This window comes from Lichenostomus cassidix, chromosome 8, assembly GCF_008360975.1.
Source record: "Lichenostomus cassidix isolate B80296 chromosome 8, HeHo_3.0, whole genome shotgun sequence".
Taxonomy (NCBI): domain Eukaryota; kingdom Metazoa; phylum Chordata; class Aves; order Passeriformes; family Meliphagidae; genus Lichenostomus; species Lichenostomus cassidix.
This window is the reverse complement of record NC_139489.1, coordinates 21,546,954-21,566,568: the sequence shown is the minus strand read 5'-3', so window position 1 is coordinate 21,566,568 and position 19,615 is coordinate 21,546,954. Positions and strand designations below refer to the sequence as shown.

At 40.7% G+C, this 19,615-nt stretch overlaps 1 protein-coding gene across 5 annotated transcripts in view; it reads right to left on the bottom strand.

Annotated features, from left to right (window-relative positions):
- Positions 1–19,615, bottom strand: part of DENND1B (DENN domain containing 1B) — a 256,533-nt gene that overhangs the window by 151,390 nt on the left and 85,528 nt on the right. For all 5 annotated transcript variants that reach the window (XM_085068299.1, XM_085068302.1, XM_085068303.1 and 2 more), the window contains one exon: positions 6,485–6,629. In XM_085068299.1, coding sequence (XP_084924425.1) covers positions 6,485–6,629 — 145 coding nt within the window. The remainder of the gene's footprint in view (positions 1–6,484; positions 6,630–19,615) is intronic.

The following is a 19,615-nucleotide window of genomic DNA, read 5'->3' as shown; positions in this document are numbered from 1 at the left end:
ATTACAGTAAATATTTTATAAGTCTAGTGTGCGTTTGTTTCCCTCTTCTCTTAAGCTGCTGATGCTTGCCACTTTTTCACACAGAAGAGTAGTCTGGCGGCCTGTCAAGTTGATCTACCATGCAATTCCAGCCACTCTTGGACTGGGGTCTGTCTTGGCAGATAGGACCATTGGGTCCCTTAGATTTCATTTTATCATAATTGGAGAAAAAATAGGTAGGGTTTCTTTCCCAAAGTAAATACATGCCGTGTCACTGGAGTAAATTGACTGTGTGCAGTGACTAAACCACGCCTGCCTGGAAGAGCAGGGAGAGTAGAGAAAGTTCAAGTTTAAAATAGAAGGCATACTAGAGAACACCCTGTTGAGATGAGGCTCACATCTCTCAGAGCAATTATTTCAGACTCTGTGAAAGCTTAAGCAGACATCTCTGCCCAGGTTACACTTAGTTCATGTTTTCAAGACTTCTGCAACTACAGCAGCTTTTAATGAAAGATGATGTTTTAGGAAGGGTGCTGGTGTTCAAAACCACCTCTTTCTACTGCCTTGTTTTTAGCCTTTCCTTGGAAGAGGGTAAGGAAGAAGAAAAAAACAGAAAGAAAAACCTAATAGATATGCAGAAAATGGTTTTGGTTTGTATATTCTGAAGCTGGGAGTCTACTTTTCTTTGCTCTATGGTTTTTCTTTCCAAATTGGAACCATGAAGGGAATGATACCTGGACTTTCCAGAGTCAACTGTTCTACACATAATCTAGAAGACACAAAGCCTTTTTCTTTATGTTTTGCATAACATGAAAATGACTGACCTTGACCTAAATTATATCTAAAAGATTAGTGTGGGAACTGATATAACAGGATTTACTGGAGGTGGGGGATGAACATTTATTTCATAAATAGGAGCAACTGAAAAACAGGTAACTTAGAAATGAAGATTCCTACTCAATCTTCAGTTGCAGTTTACTAGTGGTGAATATTCATTAGCTCATCTTTGTAGCAGGCTAATAATGTAAAGGAGCTTTAAAACTGCTACAGGTACTTACACCATTCAGCTCTTCCATGCTGGCAGTAAAACAGGTGCCATGTAAATTGAGTTGGAGCTACCAGCCTTCATTTTCTCCCAAATTTATTAGTGCTTTGGAGTAAGAGGCTGGATGAAAAAATATCCAACAGTCTACTTCATCTGTATCAGATTAAGAGGATGGAACTGCTATCATGTCCGCTCCATCTCAAGGATCATAGAATGGCTTAGGTTGGAAGGGAACTTAAGGATCATCTAGTTCCAAGGGACACCTTCCCCTAGACCAGGTTGCTCAGAGCCCCATCCAACCTGGCCTTGAACACTTCAGGGCTGGGGCATCCACAGCTTCTCTGGGCAACCTGTTCCAGTGCCCCATCACCCTCACAGCAAATAATTTCTTCCTAATACCTACTGTAAACCTACTCTCTTTCATTTTGAAGCCGTTCCCCCTTTCCCTGTCACTACATGCTCTTGTGAAATGTCCCTTTCCATCTTTTTTGTAGCCTCCCTTCTGGAGGTACTGGAAGGCTGCAATTAGGTTGCCTCCAAAGCACTCTTTCTCCAGACTTAAAAACAAAATTGTGTCAGCATTTGCTTATAGGAGAGGTGCTCCATCCCTCTGATCAACTGGGTGGCCTCTTCTGAACGCACTCCAGCAGCACCTTGCACTTGGTCTTAGGAAACCTCATGAGATTCCCAAACTCATGAGATTTGTTAGCAATGTAAGAAAACACAGAGCATACTTTCTAGTTTACAACCAAGCTCAATATGGAAACAACAGGAGATGTAGATGAAAAACACCAAACAAAATGCCAAAACAAGCATCCACATCCTTTCTGTTACACAGCAATCTGCCATTCTCTGCCAAATCAAAACCATGTGGGTTTGGGTCTATAAAAGTTGTGCAAAGCAGGGTTAAGATCTCAAAAAGGGAGATGAGAAACAGACAAGAAATGGCCACACATCATGTCACTTGGAAACAGCGGAGCGAGGAAGAAAAGTTCCATGAGAAGCCAATTACTTTTTTTTAAGATGATACCACTACATTCACACATTTATTGATTTTCTTTTAGCACTAAAAGCATAAAAGGGGTAGAGGGAAGGGAAAAGCACAAAACCTCTGAACAAAAAATTACTCTGTTCAGTATTTAGCATGGAAGAATTTGAATCTCCCTAATGCAAACTGCAAGCACCCACACTGTGCAGGGAGATTCGCAGAGAGCACAGCAAACAGAATTTTACACAGGAAACAGACAAACGCCACCTATGAAATAATGGGGTTTAGGAGTCACTGACTGAATCCAGCTCTGTACAGATCTAAATTTGCCACCCCAAATAACTTCAGCAAGGTTTTGAGAGTTGAGAGTCATCATCACCATAAGCTGGCGCACACATATTGTCAATTAAGGAATCTTAAGTATCCCAGACTTCCTCACTAGCAAGGTACAATTAATTTAATAGTAAAGCATACTACTAATAAAAGTGATCTTCCTCTTAACTGCTGCTGAAACACATAAAGGGATTTCCTTCAGAAGATTGTTAGCAGAGCTCACTGAAAGACATGGTTTCCCCTGGGAACACCAATGGGTTTGTCAAAAATGGCAAAATCTAAAAACAATGAAGTTTCCCACCCTATGGTTATAATAAATATTACTTAGAATACTTTGGTGTAATCAGCAGTTTATATCTTGTACCAAGAATAACTTTTTCACTCACCCCGACTCCATCTGTACTTGGATCAGTTTTAGTTCTTGTTCTTTCAAGTAAGTTACCTAAATTTATGTTATCTCAGCAGCTATCAGTACATCTCCTGACAACATAATCACCTTGTCAGACCTCATGGACTTGGAAAGCATCTCTCAGAATGAGAGTTTGCTCTCAACCCCATTTTAATGTGGTATGAGGTTTGGGTTTTTATCACCTTGTTTGAATCTTACACACACCCATCCCAAGTTGTAAGAGAGTGACTAAGTCACCTCCCCTATGCAAAATTTTCCAAACCACCAAATTCACAAACATTAATTTCCCCATTAAGCTTCTTGGCCATAACACTATCATGAGACAATACCTGAAGAGAAAATACTGTACTTCAAGAAACACCACATGCTTACATTAGGTGATCATTCAGTTTCTTTAAAGACAGTCTCTTAAAATAGGTCTTGAATTTCTCTTGAAATAGGTCTCTTTCGAGAAGCCTATCAAGTTTATTAACTAAATACATATATATAGTATATGCATGTCTACAAGCATTCCACATTTTATTGACCATTGCATGATCATACAAACATCCTTTTTAACCTTTCAACGTTGTTTATTCAGAAATGCACTGTAAAGAGCTTAATTTTTCCTGCTTAAGAACAGATGAAGATTTAAGGTGGACATGACCAAAAGTGACACCTTGCCATGGCTGGATAAGGACTTTTGTATGAAGCTAGTGCTATGTCATTGTTAAGGTTCAGGGATGCAGCATTCCACCAGCTGTCATTGTCCTTTCAGCAAGGCTGTGTGCAAAGGGTGATCTGCCTAAACACACACACACCCAGGTAAACATATTGGTTAATTAAGCAGTGGACTCCTGAGCAGAGAGCATTGCTTAGATAGTAATGAGGATTCCCTGGCTTTCTAATCAATGTGTCCTCCCAACACGACTGAGAAGGCAGGTCTTAATCAGGTCAGCTTTAATTACAAGTTTAACAAAGGAGATGGTGGAGCTTCTATGAACATAACTTTAAACTACAGAGCTTTGAGAGATAAGACACTCAAAAGTTTAAAGGTTTATGATACAGCTGTATTAGCTCAGCATTTGGTTTACTGGTAGTATTTGCAAATCTTTGCAGTCTGATCTCTAATATCTTTTGTTTGTTAGATAGATTTGCATCATAATCTATAGAAGATGTGAAGTATGCATTTAGTAAATATTTACAAGCCTTTGTAAGGTTTAACCAGACATTTGTTTTACTCATGCAGTCTGGATGCCTTATCAGTTGTTTAGAGGTAAAATAATTTAGAAATTAAAGATGAGTACTATTTCTATGCATATTAACTTAAATTCATAGACAATTTAGAAAATTTGAGTGGATTTCTAATTTATTCAGACTTGACAGCTGGCAGAATCTAACACTAGAATAAGCCACCTTTCAGGTCTGCTGCCCAAATCCAGCCTTCAGCCAGCAAATATCAAGTGCTTTCCAGTGGATGCTGATTATTCATAGGAGTGTTTGAAAACAAGGGGTGGTCTTTGCCCAGTTCCAGTTTAGATGCGAATCAGACACCTTGCAGCTGGCCTCACTGTTAGGAACTTCAAAAAAAATGAAAGACAGAAAAAAGAAAGAAGCTGTTCTCTTTTTTGCATAGAAAAAAAAAATCTCCAAGAAACTTTCAAGAAATGTTGTCGGCAACATTAAGGGAATATACCCAATTCTTCCCCACACTTAGTGATTATTGTGGAGATTTTTTCAGCCCAGCAGATAGCTTGCTGAAGGAAGAATTTTTTAGTGAAGCAGCAGGGTCAGGCAGCATCTTTCAATATGCATGGATTCAGGAGAAGGAAATCACTCATTCAAGTCATTTGCAAGTAAAAGTTTCTTACCAGATTGAACGTTTTCTTGCTGAATAAATTCAGTTCTTCTCTTTAGGCAAGAATATACTACTCATACTTATCAGATGTATATTTTAAATGCTGCAGGTTGCAGGCTACCTGATGAAGCTGGTACTCATTAAAACTACGATGGAGCTTTTTAAAAAAGTTCCATTCAAAGCAGTATGAAACTGATTTTTGTTATGAGACATAAAAATTTCATTCTCTTGTAGTCTTCTGAATGTGGACTTACTGTGGTAAGGCCAAATGTGCATAAAATTAGGAACTGAACTTTATTAAAATGAAGATGTGCTAAAAGTCTATAGACCACTTTAGAAACTGTCTGCTGTGTCTACCAAAAATTTCAAACAGTAAATCAAGGAATACTAAATATTAAAATAACAGTTTTCAGTTATTTAGTTGCCATGGATTAAGGCCCTCTGTATGCACCAGCATCATTATGAAAGTGTATATACTGACAGAGGTTTAATATGAAAATTAGTTATAAAAAAGCCAGTCTCTCAGCACTACAAACAGTATAAAATCTACAAATAGCCAATAGAGATGGTGTATTTTTATATTTACGTGCATTTAAAGATTAAAAAATCACTGTATGGTTTCCTGCATGAAAAGATCCTGCAGAATATCCCTAACCCTCTTCCAATGGTGTGGCTGACATAACAGGGAGCTCAGAGTGCCAGCTTCTTTGGCCAGCAATTTGTTTTGTTGAGGGTGCTTTGCTCATAACTAATTGCATAAGGTAATTCAATAATGCCAGCCTTTCTTCTCAGGAGTAGGCAAATTCCTTCTAACAAAATTAATTATTGTTTTTCTATAAAGGAAAAACTATATCCTGTGCAATGTATGAATCCTAATGTACATGGCAAGTTTTTAAGGAAGACTTCCTGCACTGCTGTTTGTATTAGCACTTTGTTATGCAACTGGATCACAAGTGGATCACTGAAATATCAAATACATCTTCTGCAGCTTTCTTCCTTCAGAGGTGTAAGGACAACTGACCCAGTCATCATTGTGCTAAATAGCTACAAATAGTGCAAGCAGATGGGTTTAGGTCCCTCTATGGACTTGCCCTTGTTGATTCAGCACTGCATCAGATACCAAAGACACAAAGTGGACGGGGAGGTTCTAAGCACAACAGCTGTGAGTGTAATCCCAGTATATTAGTTAATTACTGGGATTAGTTAATAAACAGCCATATCTATTAGTATGCTTACTGAAGAAATCTTTGAGTTCCATATGTGGGTAAAATGAGATCTTCAAAAGGAAGTGGCAGCTCCAGAAAAGCAAGGCCAGTGGGGCTATCCTTGGGACAGTACAGCCCTACTGCATTAACACAGCTGATGGCTTAATTTACCAGTCAGTCCTGCTGGCTGCCCTAACCACTGGAGCTGTAGATCCAGTTTAAGAGCAGAAGCATGGTAGGACACCATATTGTTTGGCATCTGAGAGGCTGTGCCTGAGAGAGTTCAGAAAGATGACAGCAGCAAGCCTGTGGAGCCACCTCACCAATTTATTTCAAGGCTTCACTCCTCACTGGTGGTGAAGGGAACAGGGCTCGTAGCAGTTCTCAAATGTTTCTCTAATTCTGCCACAGGATCAGGCCATTTTGTTGTCAGAGTCCCAGGCAAAAGCAAAAATTAAATCATACTGATATGACTTATTTTGCACAGAAATTTCCTTCCATCTGTTGCTCTTCTCAACAGTTCCATTAGAAAGTCATGTTGTGTCATACTCTATTATTAACAGATGTTGGAGCAGAATAATGTATACGTGTTCCTGAGAATTAGACATGTTGCTAAGTACAAACCTCTGTCCTCAGCTTTGCATTGTAACACCACACCAAAGTACCTTGCTGCCATGTGAAATCCCACTTGTGGGATGGTCTCCTCCCCTCTGGTTCCTGCTCAGAGCTGGCTGCTCGGGGCCTCATGCAGGTTGGTTTTGAGCCTCTCCAAGGCTGGGGGATACTGCAGCCTCCCTGGGCATCCTGCTCGCTCCAGTGTTCAGCCACCCTCACTGAAAAACAAAAATTACTGTATCAGGTCAAAACTGTTCATGTTTCAGCACATCTTTACTGCCTCTGTCCATGTCTGGGAAGAACTGGGCTCTGTCTTCTCCTCATCCCACTCAGGAGCTGCATACACCAGGGGGTTCTCCCTGAAGCCACCTCTCCTGAGGGCTGAACAAGCACATCTCTCTCAGCTGCTCCTCCTCCCTCAGAAACTCCAGCCACACAATATCTTGGCAGCCCTCCACTGGCTCTGCATTAGTGTTTCATTTTCTTATGACAGGGAGCCCAAAATGGGGCAGAGCAAACAAACAGAGAGACTAATGCCTCCCTTTCAGCAGCTGCCTGGCCTTTTGCTCACAGAACCTGGAGTGCCTTCAGCCTCTTTTCCCTGAGAGAGCATGTTGCTGACTCACAGTCAGCTCCTTGTCCACCAGGTCCCCCAGGTTTCATTCTGCAATACTGATTTCTGGACAGCAAATCCCCAGCCTGTATTGCATCAGGGCCCTGATTCAACTCCCCCTGCCAGGATTTTAGTTGGTTCAGGAGTTTATTTGACTGAGTTCAAGGTCAGCCTTTTTGCTGATCTGAGCTGTTTGTTGGGAATAAAGCTAGAGACAACCTCAGCAAGGGCCTGCCTGCCTCTCCATCTCTTGGGAGCTGCTTTCAAGCCGAGGCTCTTGCACTTGGCGTCTGCCTGAGCGACACTGCAGCTGTGCTGCAGCTGTGTCAGTGCCCATCTCCTACCTCCCTGATCCTGACCTGCTGGCTTGATTTCCTGGCTTGACCTTGAACCTTCCTCATCACAACAGACTTGCTGTGTGGTCACTGGACCCAGGCTGACACTGGCCACTCTTTCCAGGCATATAAGCACAAGAAGCTCCTTTATACCCTTTGCATCATTAGCTAATTTCAACTCAGCTTGAGCTTTCGAGCAGCCATCTCTGCTCCCTCCTTCAGCGTGCTCCCTCTGTGCATCTGAGCTGGGTCAGGAGTCCCCCCTCCACCCATGCTCCCACTCTGTAACTCTTGGTTGACTTTCCATATATTAGAATAGACTACTCTTATGCTCTAAGGAGGTTGTCCTTGACAACTGACTTGCTCTCCTGGGCCCCTTAGTCCTCCAAGTCTCTCTAACATGGGAATTTGCCAAGTCTCACAGTCATTGCAGCCAAGGCTGCTCTTGACCTTCACCTTTCCAACCAGTTTTTCCTGTAACAGGTCCAGTAATCAGTTTATTCATCACCTGCTACAACAAAAAGTCCTCAATACACTTCAGAACCTCCTGGATCAGTTATGCATGGCACCGTTATTATTCTAGTTGACAGGGCATTTGAAACTCCCTGTGAATGCCAGGACCTGTGATGAAGAAACATTCAAAACAGGACTAAAAAATTCATCTTCATGCACACAATACATTCAGGCTCCAAATATCCCTGCAAACATGTGATACCAAAGAAAAACCTCCTCATGTACACCACAGCATGAGTGGGAAATGCAACTTAGAGCTGTGGTGAACTGCAGTCAGCCAGCCAGTGTGGATGGACACAGTGGGACTGAGCCTAAGATAAGACCTCAAGACATCAAGCAAGAAGACATCACCATAAGTCCTGAATTTGGTGTTGACCCTAAAGAAAGAGAAGATCACTATATCCTTATCACCACCACTTCTTGAAGTAGTTAATCTGTGCCTGTTTCTATCCAAACAGCTTGAGATCTGATGGACTATACTGAAATAAAATAGTCTTGAAATCCTCATTTCCAAGGATCCATTTTTTATTTCTCTTTCAGTCTCCTGAGAAAACAAAGTGAAAATTCCTTATTCAAGGACCTTTTAGACATTAAAATGTAATTGCACTCTATAAAATAGTCCAAGGACATATTCTTTCTGCTCTGTTACCTCCTAAGTTTCTTTGATGCCAGCTGTTAAACATGGTGTTTTGTATACAGGCTTTCATGGCAAAGCAGCATTGATGTGCATTTCAAAAAGCATTGTGAAAGCTGTTAGCTATGATTCTTGGTTTGCTCATCACACCTAGTATTGCTTAGTAACATTCACTTTATATAGATAAACAGGGCTGGGCCTGTTCCACAGAGCACAAACCAGGCAATCTGAAATATGCTAAGTGAAAGCTTTTCAGAGAGCTTAAAGAGTATTCCTGATACCAGCATTTACACTTATAAATATATCCATTACTGACACAATCAATTGCAATTGTTTCTTCTACTTTTCCTGAAATATTTTAGACATTTTTTCCTCAGATAGTGTATAGTAAGCTTGGCAAGGGGGAAGACACAGGGAATAGTTTTACAGAACAATACATCATTTTTCTTTTTCACAGAACATATGTCAGGCACCAGCAGACTCAGGAGATGTAATCCATATGAGAGTTCCTCATATGTGTTACAAAATACAGTCAGAATGCTGCAAAAGGAATTTCTTTCTTCAGTTTATAAGCTTGGGATGACAATTAGGTATAATCAATCATTCAATACACTTAATAAAAAAAAAAAGAGAGAGAAGAACTCCTTTCCACAGTAAAACTATAGGATATTTCCAGGCATTAGTTAAATAAATAAAATTTGTTTTGAACTGAAAGACCTCCTTGAAGACTTCTAGTTTAGCCTGGAGACATGATATACTGTGATTCTGATGTCATGCAACTTATTTTCAGTTTTGTAATCTACAGATTGAATGAAAAGTATGCACAGTACAGAGCATGTTATCAATCTCACATCATGGAGGTTGTTTTTATAATGGATACAGCAAGGGGTTCTTGAAATAGTCTAACTGCAATGTCCACACACTAATCCAAATGCCTGCAATTCCCTCTGCTGTTTTCCTTAGACTGTCTCTGTTAAATGTTATCACAGAAAAATTTAAATTTCTCATTGTGCAGTCATCAACTTGTAACAGCAGTAACCCAGAGAAGTAATAACATACTGTGTTTTATTGTAAGATGATTTCTGGCCTGCTGAGGAAGTCAACCAGTATTTTCAACAAATCTGGGCATTACCCATGAAGCAAATCACCTTTCATCACACAGATATATGGCAGAGGAACAGTCATCCACTGCCAGTAAAGATATCTTTCTTACCTATTTTGTTTTGGACTCATTCAGAAACAAAGAGAGCAGCCTCACAGCACTTCTCAAACCAAACACTTGCAGACTTTCACTCCCTACAACAGAAGAATCAGTGCACACCACCTTTAATGCAAGCAGCAAGCTAGCATCCCTCCATCTGTCTGCTGTATCCAGCTACCCAGGAGATCTGTATCACCCAAAATAACTACTGAAGTATGACAGTTCTGCTTCTAGAGCTACTCTTGTGCTAAACTCATGCTGCACTTTTAAACCAAGTACCAAAACCAAGTGAATTGACTAGGAACAAGCAAGGGATCCCCGTTTCCTGGTGACTGTTCATGGTTAAGCATCTAAGAGAAAGCATTTCGAGAACCAGGCCATGAAAATGTCTGCCAACAGAGAATACTTTTCTTGGTATCATAAAATCAAAATCTACAATCTTCTCACAGCTTTAGAAGAAGCTCTATTGAAAACATCTGTCCTGCAGCTGGGTTGCAAGGTAAATAGGATCCTAAACAACTGGGACAAGAGCACTGGTTGACCTGTGACCTGCAAGGTCACTGTGCTGCCTTGCTTCCTTTGCTGTCTTCTTCATCTAATACAGGGGATTTACCTCTGCAGAGCCATAAAGGAGCTATGGTGTGGAGCTAAGGTGCCTGAGAAAGAGGTGAAGGGGCCTAAAGGATGAGGCCTACTGGTGGAAAATTTCTTAGAGCCCTCTGACAAAAGCAGTTGCACTTTCTTGTTTCCCTATGAAACAGGATGCTTTTCTGTGACAAGCAGCAGCATTGGTGTTTTCTACTTCTGCTTCAACAGAAGCATAAAACTACCTTGGATGCATTATGATTAATTTGCCTTAAAAACTATTTTCTCTGTCCTTAGCTTTTCTTTAGATTTTACTGCCTCTTTGTCTGTGTCTATGAAATATTTACAATTTGTAAATTCTTTTCGTCTGTAATGTTAGTAAACTATATAGAGAATGCTAATTACCATTTTATGTTTCAAAGAACACTTTCTTAATATTCTCTGTGGTCCCTTTTGGGGTATGAAGTTTATGTTACTAAACATAAATATATTTATATTTTGAAATTTTCATGTCCAAAAAAAAACCTGACTACATTCAGTTCAACCTTATCTATTCTGATATTTTCCCAAATATCGTCAAAATAATTTCCTTTGGCCTACTTTTTTCTTCCACATTTCTATGTTGTCAGATTTCTTCTTTTTGCAGGGAGTTCATTTTCCTCAATTTCCAGCACTCTGAGCAGCTCTGCTGCTGCTTATTTATGAGCTACATCATCTGTGCTCTTGCCATCAACTCTCTCCATGTTGGACTGAGGCACACTTCATCCCTTGAGCACTGGGATAAAGTTGTGTTTTCCCATTAAAAAAAAAATCATTCAAGTTTTCAAAATCTTTCATTCACTAGCTTGTATATAAACTCAAATTTGAGAATAATTGATCTTGAAATGTCTGGCTGAATATACAGCCTGCCTGAAACAAGAGCAGGAGAGCTCCCTCTGTCCACTCCCATAGTTTGTGTGAATCCATGTGGATCCAGCAGGAGACTGATTCAGTGTGTCAGGGGTAGGGGATGGAGGCAGACCTGCACATCCACCCAAACAGAAACACAGGGTCCTCTGCTGTGGCTGAGAGCATTTTCCGGGAAGAGAGAGGAGTGTGACGATGTTAAACCAAACAAGAGAGGAGAACACAAAGATCTCTTTGTCAAGTTTCCAAGACACAGTTGCCTTCATCCTTTCTTGGTGTGCAGAACGCTTCCCCTGGCCTTCTAATGAAGCTGCCAAACACCGCCCTCTTAATATTTCATGCATCGTTTCACTGCACAGAGCTTTCTGTCCTCGGCATTTGTCCCATATCAGTTTTTATCCACTGTATCCTTGCAGTCCTGGGGAGTAACTTCACCCACGAGGCTGCTGGTACAGAAAGCAGTGCTGCCTTTCTCAGGGAGTCCAGGAAGGTTTTACACTGGAACTTCAGGCTGTAAGAATGAATATGATCTTTTTCATGGGTGAGGCTGCCTGACCAGATTCTCTCAACAGGGAACTGCAGCCCAAGTTCACATCAGGGATCATGACGGGTTTGTTTTCCAAGCGTCAGCAAATAAAAAAAAAAGAGAACAGAACCTGAGAATTCAAGTGATAAGCTTGTAAACCCCCTAATCGGTTGTTTGTACCAGAATTATAGAGAGCAATCCAAACCAACAAGTTCTACAGAGTCCCACCGTTTCCGCCGCTAGCACCTTCCGGCACAGCCGAGTGCTCCTTGGTGCAGCAACAGGAAGCATTTTGTGCTCACTCAGATGCCGTTTGTTACCAAATGAGTCACTGTGGTCTTTGCCTGTCTCCCAGTGTAAGTTCATGCTGAGGGGGTTTGCATAGTTTTCACTTTACAAACCTATGTAAAGTTCAGTGCTGTGTTGAAAAAAAGTTTTCATTTTTCAGAGCAGCCTCATGTTTCTTAAAACCCACTTAAATCCAAAATAAAAGACTGTAATTAAACGCAAGAAATAGACATGTTGAAGGAGACAGATTAAGCCCCATATCATTAATATCAGCTCATCTTCACAAAAGTCAGGTAATTCATGCCAGCTGATATTTTGGCCTTGCATTTTAAGCTTCCAGTAAGAAATTAGGAAAACAATACTGAGAGCGATCAAGAGTTATCAAAAAGATTTTAAAATATTATTTTAAGATTTCATGTCTACATTTTTGTACAAAACCCAAATGTTTACTAATCAGGTCAAGGCATGTATCTATTCAGGAGCCATCTCAGTATTGTTGAAGAATTTGGCAAAATTCTCAGATCAACTTTCTTTTGTAGCACTTATTGCCAGAATGCTCTGTCATTTTCCAAGAAACATATATTGCTTGGATTCGTTTTCCCAGCTGGATTATCAATTCCATGGTTCTCCTTTCCAAATCACTGTTCCAGCTCATTGATGATTCTATCCAGTGCTGGTTACACAAAACGTTGTTGAAAGTCCTCTTTACTTTGAAAAGCCATGTGTTGACCAGTATTTTTAGTTAACAGATATACTCAGCCAAGATGACAATCTCCAAACTTTCTACTTCAGTGTTTTTCCGCAGAAGGCAATGAGCTGTTTGCTGCAATAAACTCTTCTGTTTTGCCCATACTTATGGCCACAATCCATGCTCTAAATCACTGTCTACATTATTTTAACATAAATCTTCTTTCAAATACCCTTCTAATTCAATGGCATGCTGTAAATCAAATGCACACTATTATAACTGCCTTGAGACTCTACTGGAGCTCTTCAAATATACTCTTTAAAAGCACTGACTTTATGGCAAGCTTCGGGGTAAATTTACAGCATGATACACAAAGACTTAGTCACTGGATCAAATTCTGCATGCAGAGAGGCTTAATGGCTTTGTCTTCTCAAGCACACAGGTGGTTCACTTTAGAAATATATATAGTCCCACTGAAGTTAATAGAATTATGTGTATGCTTAAGGTTAAGTACATGCATAAGTATTTTCAGGAATATTTCCAGTATTCCTATTAATCTAGATAGCCACATATTTAAAATCATACCTTTATAATGTGGCATATATTTTTCTCTCTTCCAAAGCATTTTGTGTGCTTTTGGGGGGGACTGGCAGATTTTGAGGTTAGCAAAACTTGATAAAAAGAATCCACTAGCTCAGATGATCAAGAGATTGGCTCCATTTAGGCACACTTATTAAAAGCATTTCTTAGAAATGGACATGGGTGACAACAGTCCCACATGAACAGTCCACGGGTCAGGTTTAGGGCTATCTCAGTTTGCTGTTACAGTTTAGGACACAGAGATAGGTAATAGTTTTGCAGTGCTTTCTTAAGCAAAATCAAACACAGGCAAAGGCTACACCACCACCTTTCTTCCCCTCCCTCCCCCTCAGAAAAAAAAAAGCCAACCCCCCTCCCGCCACATAAAACACAACAAAATAAAAAACCCCTCAATATGACCTTCATTGTTCTCTTTTCCTCCCCATTGACAGAGAAGGCTACTTTTGTCAGGCAGCCTTAGAGTGCTGCTTCTTTCTCCACTTCATATATATGCCTGAGGCTTTAAACCCTGTCTACCCAGCTGATTAGAAAGGATATCAGGCTGACAGCCACGATGATGAAGACCAGGAACAGCATGAATAACAGTCTTCATGGTTTGATATAAACTAATAGATCAGATTACCTATTTTCCAAGAGATTTCTACGGCTGCACAGCAAATCCACTGTGAAACTCCAGCTGGTCTCTGGGCACACAAGCACGTGAGCAGCCCAGGATGAGCCCTGAACAGCTATGGTGAGGAACAAACAGTCCACACTTCAAAACACAACTTTCTGATCATCTTATCAGGGATAATAGTCTCTGTAAGAGACAGGACATATTGAAAATGCTAAAAAAGTTAAACTGGCTAGTATTGCTACAGCAGTTTTGCTGCACAGTAATCCAAAAGAAAATGTCTCAATGTACTCGCCTTCCAGGGGAGTCCCAAAGGAGGAGTCCAGATTGCAATTCACATCTAGATTGTCTGATTTATGAAGATCCTCATCTGCCAAATTCAGCAGACTACAGAAATTAATCCCAACAAGCTACCATTAAGAGAAAGCTAAATGTGATTCTCTTATCTCCTGGGCAGAGAACTAAAAACTGGAACATTAAATAACCTACTGCATAGCACTGAGCAAGATACTTGCAACTTCAGAACGCAGCAATAACATTTCTGCCCCAGTATTTCAGATCAAACACTGTCTTGGTCAGTTGCTGATTTCTAAAAAACAGTTTCTTCCAATTCAACAGATCTTAGGGAACAAACCATCCTTCTGCAATCTCTTAGTTGTTTACTGGGCTTTTCAGCAAAGTCAGTAAAAGAGTAATTGTAAAACAGTTAATTACCACATAAACATTTATTCATTTTAAGGGCACCTCAGATGACAGCAGGCTGGAGGCCTGATGTAACCACTTCACTTGCAGAGCTAAGTTCCTGCACATGCATGGCCTCTTTGCACTCGGTGAATCAATGCCCACACACAGGAGCATATAAAGTCCCAGATCCATGGCAATCTGGTTTAACTGCTCATTACATGTTAAACATCCAAATTTATATATAAAGCTTCAGTGTAGTTGAAAATGGATGTCTGCCCTTATACTGTCTTGTGTAATACAAGAAATTTGAGCAGAAAAATGAAGAGAAAGGTGCTAATGTTTGACTGAAGACATTATACAGGTACTCAAAACCAAGGGAACCTCACCCTAACCCCAGCACAGGTACCTACAGCTAACATTAATAAACAAGGGTTCTTTAAGAAACATATGACAGGGAGGTAGAATTATTTATCAATGATGTGATCAACTATAATAAGATAAGCAAGGCCAGCATAGTTAGATAAAAAATTTTTCAAAACAGCAAAAAACCATGAGAAGAGGTTCTGCTAAGATCACTTCAATAACCTACTATTGAAACCCACTCTCATATTAGGAAGCTGAACACTAACAAGAATTCTATAATGAACAATCTTAATTTTGCTTACACGAACCAGTGTTTTCTACTGGTGACAAAGTCATTCCCAAACATGGCAGCTGACAGATTTCTTTATGAAATAATTATCAAACCAACAAACAAGGTTATACTAGACTTCTAGAAATCACGCTATAAGAGAGTTACACGTGCAAAATAAACTTGAATTAAGTTATCATGACTTGCTAAAGTTTAGTTAAATGGAAAAAGAAACAAACATTGCTATCTAACTGTGATTTTTATTTCATAAGAGCAAATTTTAAGGAAGAGAAACTAGGCGAAAAACTTTCCTGAATTCATCCCGGATATTAACACTAGAGTCTTAGGATTTTCTTAAACAAAATTTGCTAAAACTGTCTGGAATTAATAAGTCAGGAAAGCTGTAGGGAAAGGACTTCAGAAGTAGACACATGATAACCAACTCCAAAATAATTTTAGGAGTAAGCCCAGAAGCTGATACAAACTGGTAAAGCCAAGATAGAATAGAGGAAACTCTTAAGGGAGTCTCATGCCAGATGAGGTATCTGGTAGAAAGAAGCAAGTGGTTCATCTAGCTTTGGAAAACCGAGGCTGGGAGGTCAGCTGATCCCAATTTCCCAATTACCCTTGAAGCTGATGCCACCAGAAGTTTTTAGCTTAAGTTATAATAGCAACAGCTCAAGGAACTGGGCTAAAAAAAGTAATTTCATGGAGATTTAAAGAGGAAATAAGGTTTCTTTTCAGAGACGGGAATTGTGAAAGGATAATGACAGTGCAGCTTCTTGGGTCAGGGAAGAAAGCAGCAACTGAAAAGATCACTCCAAACTTCCCACCCGTGCTCCTATCTGTAGCCTAGTGTTTTGCCCTATTCTAAACACCCTAATAAGTAAATGCAATTTATTGTACTTTATCAAGTTGTACAAGACATCTTCAGGGAAAACAATAACCAAGCTCTTCTGCATGTTTTTCTCAGAGTCAGGGACTGGAGCCATGGCATTTGGATGAAAAAATCTTTATTCTTGCCCAGTTTTCTTCTGTGGAGCCAAAGTGTCTGATTCTGCTGGCATCCAGTTTCAGTTCTGATTTCAGTCCAGTGAACCTGGTAACTCTGGACTATGATCTTTTACACCACAAAATTTCTCACTGTCTTTGTAGCCAAGTTTATCATCATAATTTCTCACAATAAAGCAATGCTGCTGACTGTTTCAGATCATTTCTCACTGTAGTTTCTGGCCTTTCTATGCTGAAGTTCACAGAACTGACATGTAAACTGGTTTTCTCCTTTACTCCTTTCTTTCCCCAATTGTACAAAATTACTCTAAAGATCACGTCATCTGTTTCAGTCATCTTTGCTTTTGGCAAATAATGTTTCAATATCCATTTCCTGATCCTATTCCTAAACGATCATAAATAGAAAAACGTGAATATAAATATGCCAGTATGAAGTCAATGCCAAATGACTCCTATGTCCCCAATGTCCTACATAATACCAATACAATCTACATTTCAAATCCTGCAAAAGGTTTTTGCATTTGCATTGTCACCACAGGCTCCATGAAGCTGAAACTAGAGTGCCTTTGGTTCTACATCACAGCAGCCCATCCAGCTGAAAGCGTGCAGCTTTAGAATTTTAATCTCAAAAACCAGAAAAACCATATTTTCTACATGGCCTCAAGCTGCAATGTAGGCAAACCTAAACTTCATATGAATAAGCATCTCTTATCCCATGGTTTAACAAGAAACAAGGGAAAACCTCTCTTCTGACTTTGGAGGAAAGAAGTGTTCATTTACAAGAGCACCAGGGTTTATAATGATTAGGACAGAGACGCAGACTTCTGCATCACTTGATAACTACATGCTCTTAATATTTCTCTTTAAGTCTTGATCTTTCACTTTAAAAGTGTGCCTGGATCACAGAGCAGTTTTTTTTGTGATGGGCCAGGGAAAACAGATTGCAACATTCGCTTTCCCTCAAGTTCAAAGGAGGGGAAAAAAGACCCCCAAAAACCATGGACCTAGTACATAGAGCTTGATATTTCTCTAAGCTACAAGAAAGCAAAATAAAAACCTGCACCAGCAAATTACTGTTAAGGGGTCAAGGTACAAACAGCCTGATGGGCTAATGGACACCCCTACTTTTTATGGTGAAAGACCTTAATAGCATTCAGCACATTTTTCTACTTATTTTAATGATGCCAGGATTTAATTTTTTGTTTTCAATGATTTTTATTACACCAACACATATATTACAGTCCCCCATCCTTATGGACTGCTTCAGTTAGGAGTCCCATCTTGGTTTGGAAAAGGGACTACTTTGATGAGTCTGTGTATATTCTCCGTTGCTCATCCAGCTTGTGCTGGCACCAACATCCTGGCCAGACAACACAGTGCCAAGGGACAGGGAAACCACACCTTTCCTAGTAGTAAATGAACATGCTCATCTGGAAGAACCTTAAAAAGCTCCCTGAGGTAGTTTTCTGCCAATTCAGTGGACGGAACAAGCCCCACAGATGGTGAGGCAATTTCCAGAGCTGGCAGAGGAGGAAGAACAGGATCATCTCTGGCCAGTGGCCACTCCAGCAACTCCACCTCTGAGGTGAGGGAGAGTTTTCCAGGGGAGCTAGAAGGGACCATAACTCAGCTACTAAGAAGTGCAGGCTCGAGAGAAATGGCCCAGGAGATGGAGATTTCTTTACAAAACATTTAAATTGTCTGATGCAACAGTTCAACTTCTGTTTAGGGAGCACCTTATTTTGTGTTCTATTAAATCAGTTATTTTAGAGATTAAGAATCCATTTGGCACTCTTACTTTGAAGAAGGGCTACAGCCATTCTCATTTCAATGCTCTCAGAGCTTTGCTTTCACCACACAGACACAATTTGTTTCCTGAGCAGGATGTGCGAGCACAGGGAGTGCATCTGCTTGCAAGCAAGCAGGCACACACTAAGGAGAGGGATCAGATACTGGCACAAACATTCCCTTTCAGACCTCTGCCGGGTCATTGCAGTCTCCCCCAGGCCACACATGGCTTTCTGGAAGCATCAGCCCCTCGGTCAATGAAAAGGGCCATTTGTTCCCAGTACCACAGAGCTGCTCCAGCACAGCACTGGTGCTCAGGGGAAGCACTGAGCAGATGCTCTGGGTCGCTGCTTGGTGGCCTGGGCTCTGGCATAGCTCACTGCAGCTGCTGCTGCTCTGTTCTGTACATATTCAATATACTTAAAATCTGTGCTCACGTCCCTACCCGGCTGCCCAGCACACTAATGCTGAAATGAGATGTGTATTGAAGTGAGCAGAGCAGAAGTTCAGTCGGAAAGGAAGGTGGCCCCATTTCCTCCATCACAGACACCAGCTCCAGATGAGTTTTCCCCACTCACCTGAGCCAGAGGCAACCCTCATGACCAGAGCCACCACTGCTGAGGTTTTGAGATCCCTGTACTTTCAAAAGCAATACAGCTCCAGCAGTTGCTTCCCAAACATTAACTTCTGGGGAGAGAAACTTTTATTCCCCTCGCTAACATGAGTGTTATGTGACGCCATCTTAGAGCCCAGCACCAAGATCCTATTTCTGGCCCTGGAGGTACATTCACTTGATTTGGCATCCCTTTACATACACTGAAACCAAACATGTGCTAGTGCAGCAAGCTGACCACAGCTTTGCTGTTGTGCAAACACACAGTTACTTGTGCTGAGTCTCTGTATTCACCTCTGGAGTGTGGACCAATGCACAAGGAAGATCCCTAGTCACAGCTACCGGGGTGGATACCGTACTCTGCCAGTGTGGACCCGTGCCAGGTTCAGTTCAATCCCCAGCTGCAGAGCAATCCATGCCTTCCAAATGAAGAAGGACAAGTTTAGCAGATAACATAGCATGGCAGAAAAGAACTATTTCATGAGAGGTTTTGAAGTTCCCCCATTTCTTTTTGTTCCACTGCAGAAATGTCGCAGTCAGTTTCCTGCATCCCAGATGACTGACCAAACAGCTCAGGATCACAGAGCTACCCTGAGGGCAGTTTCTGGATTGTCACCAGGTACCAGAAAACTGTCATGTCAGGCTGTGTGGGACTTTGGATCCCTGGGTCTTCAATGCAAGTGTTAGACTAATCTCTCACTTCTGTTTACTGAGGCTATTGACAAAGGGTGCTCAATGCCATTTGACCTGCATTTATAAACATAAGTGGTCCTGTAAAGTGAGCTTTTTTATTTGACTTGTGAGATGAGGTTTTTCAAAAATACTCTGTGGCTGAGGTGCTCATTTTAATAGGACTTTCCATATAAATTCTTAATTCAGACAAGTTTTATGTTCTCAATCAATTTTCCAATCAGGGTCTGAGCTCACCAACAGGCTGTGCAGCCATTCCCCCCAGTTCTACTGCTTAAAGCTGCC